The sequence below is a fragment of the Myotis davidii genome, unplaced genomic scaffold, assembly GCF_000327345.1.
Source record: "Myotis davidii unplaced genomic scaffold, ASM32734v1 scaffold901, whole genome shotgun sequence".
Lineage (NCBI taxonomy): Eukaryota > Metazoa > Chordata > Mammalia > Chiroptera > Vespertilionidae > Myotis > Myotis davidii.
Genome location: NW_006291427.1, coordinates 294,477 through 299,549, shown reverse-complemented (window position 1 = coordinate 299,549; position 5,073 = coordinate 294,477). Strand labels below are relative to the sequence as shown.

Sequence of the window (5,073 nt, the reverse complement as noted above, 5' to 3'; positions counted from 1 at the left end):
CGGAGGCTCGGGGAGAAACTATAGGCGGTTGGAGAAGCTGGAGGCAGACGGCAGAGGAGTAGTTGTGGGGCCACTTAGATCTGGGTGTAGAGAGCACACACCCTCACCAACACCCTCCTCTGAATTAGTCCTCGCTGTCAGAGCAGGAGAGAAGGCTCTACCCTCTCCTTAGACTCCCTCCTTCCCCTCATTTCCCTTCTAGACGCTGACAGAGGCAAAAATCTGCTAACTCAGGGGGCAGACTCAACCAGGGCTGCAAACAGGCCTGGGGAATGACCCCCAATCTCGAATCTGCACCTTCTGTGGCTGCACAGCTGTCTCTGCCTCTTTGCCTGGCCCTCGCCCTGTCACCCTTCCCTGTGCCACATGGGCCCTCTGTCTCCTACCAGGACCATGCGCCTCTGGGGGCCTCGGAGCCTGGGGGTGGCTTTGGGAGTCTTCATGACCATCGGATTTGCCCTCCAGCTCTGGGGTGGGCCCTTCCAAAGGAGGTGAGTTTCATCTTGTCCCAATGCCTGATAGATGTCCCTCCTCCCCCCCAACCGCCATTTGCTCCTCCCAATCCTATCTGGGGCTGTGACTCCTGGGAACTTGGAGGAGGCTCTGCACCCTCTGTCCTTGCTCCACAAGACGCCCATCCACCTGCTGGCGAGGGACAGGGTACTTTCCCTCCCGTCTCTCCCCAGGTTACCTGGGCTGCAGCTCCGACAGCCCTGGGCCCCATCCCCAAGACCGGCTGTTCCAACCTGTCCTCCCCGGCAGCGACTAGTATTCCTGAAGACGCATAAATCTGGGAGCAGCTCTGTGCTAAGCCTGCTTCACCGCTACGGGGACCAACGTGGGCTGCGCTTCGCCCTCCCTGCCCGCTACCAGTTTGGCTACCCAAGGCTTTTCCAGGCCTCTTGGGTCAAAGGCTACCACCCTCAGGGTGGAGGCACCCAGTCCCCCTTCCACATCCTCTGTCATCACATGAGGTTCAACCTGAAAGAGGTGAGAGGTGTCGAGGGTGTGGGTGGGACTGGAGAGAGATGGGATCAGGCCTGTGGCCAAGACCATCAGTGGAGAAGGCCCTAGGCATGGGGGGGCCCCAGGAGTCACCTCACCCAAAAGGTGGACAGGGGGCCACAAAGGTGAAGTTTCCTGTTCTCCCCTCAGCTATCCCTTCCCCAGTAGTTTCTGAGAGCTGAAGTCCTGCCCCCTCCCATCTGGTGCATACCTCAGTCTCCTTCCTTGACCAATTTATCTACTGGTGTCCGCACTCTGCCAAGTCTGAATCCCACCCCCAAACTCTCCCTCCAGGTGCCCCTTTCCCTTCTTAGCCCCTTCCATTGATACCACCAGGACCTCTGCTTAGCCACTGCCCTCTGACCTATCTTCCTCTCACTCCCCTCACCATGTCTGCCAGATTTTGAGAATCGGGTATATGCCAAGCCATAGCCCAGCCCTGACACCCTCAGCCTCAGTTCTAAAGGGGGAGACAGGTACATGGACTCACGTGTTCATCTGAACACACAGAAACTTGAGAGTTCTTGGAGGAAGAAAGTCAATGTGCAAATGAAAACGTAAGGGAAGAGACTAACTTTTATTGAATACTTCCTGAATTCTGGGTACTAATCTTATCATCGCCTTGCCAGGAAGACATTATGAGTGCCTCCATTATACAGAAGAGGAGGTCGAGACTCTGAGAAGCTAAGTGACTGATCTCTTAGCCAGATTTGAACCCAGGCCCATCTGCTCCAAAGTCAAAGTGCCTTTCGTGACATATGTGCATATACATGTTTGTATTTGGAACTGTGAGAATATTTATCAGAAAGAGGTGGGGATTTCTGGAGAGGCAGGTTTTAAAGGAAAGGGTGGACATGATTTTGTAGTAAGAAGAACACTAGGCATTCTTAGAGGCAGTAAAATATCAGCAAAGACGTGGTGGTGTGGATGTGTGTGTAAGGGGCGTGTGTGTGTGTGTGTGCGTGTGTGTGTGTGTGTGTGTGTAGGTGGTAGAACTTCAGTGGGGGTTGCAGACCCACTGCTGATTAAGTAGGAGCTGGAGAAAGCAGCTGAGGAACATGAGCGTGATCGAATGGGCAAGGAGGGCCCGTAACTGGGAGTGAGGCAATGACAATGACCTTTGAGGCAGGTTTTTCCAAAGGTTAGGATGAGACTCTTCATTGTCACCATCATTCATCTGAATACCTATCGCATTCCATGTATTTCCACATTCTTCAAGGTAAGTGTCAACCCCAATTTATAGATGGCGGAAGTTCAATAAACTGCCCAAAGTTACCTAACTGGTAAATGGCTGAATTGGGATTTTATTCTAGGTCCACTTGATGCCACAGATTATTCTCTGCACTGTTCTCTTCTTCCTTCAAAGAGACACAGTTCACTGCTCTGCCCTGCACTCTTGACCATAATAGCAGAGCAGATTGGAGGACTTCATGTCAGAGAGTCAGGTTCAATGACAGTCACATTCAGAGGCAGAAACCCTTCAGGGAGCCCGGGAGCTGGTTTCTAATGTGCACCTGCCTGGCTCAACCTGATTCCCACCTTCCTTCTTGCTGAGAAGTGAAATCCAATGTTCCAGGCCTCAGGGCAACTCCCTCCAAGGTGACCATGGCTCCCCGGTGTCCAGTCCAGAAGTGTCTTGCTCTCCAAGATGCCCGGGAGCCCCAGAAGTGCCCTGTCCTTCAGCCACCCTGGGCTTGTCTGCCCACCTGACCCCTATACCTGAGACAGCATTATGGTTGCCCCTCTCTTCCCTCTTTGCTGCCAGTGATCCTCACCCCCACTGAAGAGGCCTGAGCCCAGTTTCTTTTTTGGAGCAGGGACCAAGAGTCCCAGGGTAGACTCTTAATAGTTTTTTTGTTGGAGAAGTGAACACAAAGTTTGCTTCTTAGAGATTTTACTGACCAAGGCAGACAGTAATGCCAAAGGAAATACATGTTCTCCAGGAGCTTCCCACGTTCCAGGTTCTTTCATATTCTTTAATCCATGTAACTTCTATAATGAGCTCAGAAGGAAGATAGAAGTATCCCCATTTTGTAGATGAGCAAATTGAGTCTCAGAGACATTAGTAACTTGCCCAAGATCTGTCAGCTAGTGAAAAAAGTTGGGGGTTCCTATTAGAGCTGTCAGGAGGCTGGGAGATCTTCAGGCATTGGGCTCACACTTCTTTTCTTCCTGGCCCACTTCTTTCTCCCCATGACTGTTTTCTCTCCTCTGCAGGTACTTCAGGTCATGCCTTCTGACAGCTTCTTCTTTTCCATTGTCCGAGACCCAGCGGCTCTGGCCCGCTCTGCCTTCTCCTACTATAAATCCACCTCATCAGCCTTCCGCAAGGCACCTTCCTTGGCTGCCTTCCTAGCTAATCCTCGAGCCTTCTACCGACCTGGGGCCCGTGGAGACCATTATGCACGCAACTTGCTATGGTTTGACTTTGGCCTCCCATTCCCCCCAGAGATGAGGACCAAGAGAGGATATCCTCATCTCCCCAGAGACCCCAACCCCCGAGAGCTGCACGTCCTGCCTTCTGGCACTGGCTCTCGAGCCCACACCCTGGATCCCAATGCTCTCTTCCACCCTGCTCCCACCACTGCTGATGGTCACAGCCAGACGTCCAGTCCCGCTGCTTTAGATTTGGGGTCTTCATCCTTCATCCAGTGGAGTCTGGCCTGGTTGGACTCTGTCTTTGACTTGGTCTTGGTGGCCGAGTACTTTGACGAGTCATTGGTTCTGCTGGCAGATGCCCTGTGCTGGGGTCTAGATGATGTGGTGGGCTTCATGCACAATGCCCAGGCTGGAAGTGAACAGGGCGGAAATGCTGTCAGCCATGGTGGACTGACCGCTGAGGACAGGCAACTAACTGCGCGGGCTCGAGTCTGGAACAATCTGGACTGGGCTCTTTATGTTCACTTCAACCGCAGTCTGTGGACACGAATAAAACAGTACGGCCAGGGTCGGCTGGAGAGTGCAGTGGCAGAGCTCAGGGCTCGCCGAGAGGCCCTGGCTAAACATTGTCTGCTGGGGGGTGAGGCTTTAGACCCCAAATACATCACTGACCGACGGTTCCGCCCTTTCCAGTTTGGGTCAGGTAAGGTTTTGGGCTATGCACTCCGGAGCGGACTGAGCCTCCAAGACCAGGAGGAGTGTGAGCGCCTGGCTACCCCAGAGCTACAGTACAAGGACAAGCTAGATGCCAAGCAGTTCCCTCCAAAAGCCTCTCTGCCCTTCAAGACTTCAAAGCTACTCACCCCCTAGGTGTTAGACCACTGAGTCTTAAGTTAAACAGCAGCTAAGCTACAGGACACATGTGACCAGTGTGGGACAGCCAGAGGACATTTCTGCTTCCCTGAGAAGGCAAGTCTGCTCCCTGCAGGACGACTGGAACCTGGCATGGCTGTGGGCCCAGAGTCCTCCAGGCTGTGCCAAGGACTCCAGCTGTTCAGCTCCCAGCAGCACTCCTCCACCCCCCTTCGCCCCTTCCCCTGTCCAGCCCCCTGGCAGGTCCATGTAGCACCCAAAGGCTCCCTGGAGGAGCAAACCATGATTTAAGCCAGAGGACGGTTGGGACACGGTGGACTGGAATAATCCGTCCATGTCTCTATGAAATGTTTGTTACTGAGCTACGCCCATTTCACTATGAAATGTTTGTTGAATGAATAAATAATTGGAAACTTGGACTTGCTTTATATAGAGCAGAAAGGGAAGGGGATGCTGCATCTTCATGCGAGACGCGAGGGGGGTGGAGAGGGTTCTTTTTCATATTCTCCAAAAAGCCTGTCTAGAGTCTCTCCTGAGTCCTTCTTGCTGCAATCTAGCGGCCGCCGCACCCCGCCCCTCTCCTCCAGGGTCCCGTCACTCACCGATTCCGGGGCCTCAGGCCACGCCCCTTCCCTTCCGCTTCCGGCTTTTCTCCAGTCATTCTCCGGGCGCCCGGCTCCGGCCCCGCGGGGTCTCGGTTCCGGGTTCGCTCTGTGTGTCTGTGTATTTATTTAGTGTATTTGACATGTTTATTAGAATCAGTCGTGCCTTCCCCATGCCTCAGCCTGGACTCCATTCAGCTGGCCCACATACTTC

At 53.5% G+C, this 5,073-nt stretch overlaps 1 protein-coding gene across 1 annotated transcript in view; it reads left to right on the top strand.

Moving 5' to 3' along the window:
- The window catches only part of GAL3ST4 (galactose-3-O-sulfotransferase 4), a 5,625-nt gene extending 951 nt beyond the window's left edge, over positions 1 to 4,674 (top strand). The window contains exons 2-4 of the mRNA XM_006764669.2: positions 203 to 491; positions 687 to 990; positions 3,223 to 4,674. Coding sequence (XP_006764732.1) covers positions 367 to 491; positions 687 to 990; positions 3,223 to 4,254 — 1,461 coding nt within the window. The 5' untranslated portion in view covers positions 203 to 366 and the 3' untranslated portion in view covers positions 4,255 to 4,674. The remainder of the gene's footprint in view (positions 1 to 202; positions 492 to 686; positions 991 to 3,222) is intronic.
- The last annotated feature ends 399 nt before the right edge of the window (positions 4,675 to 5,073 follow it).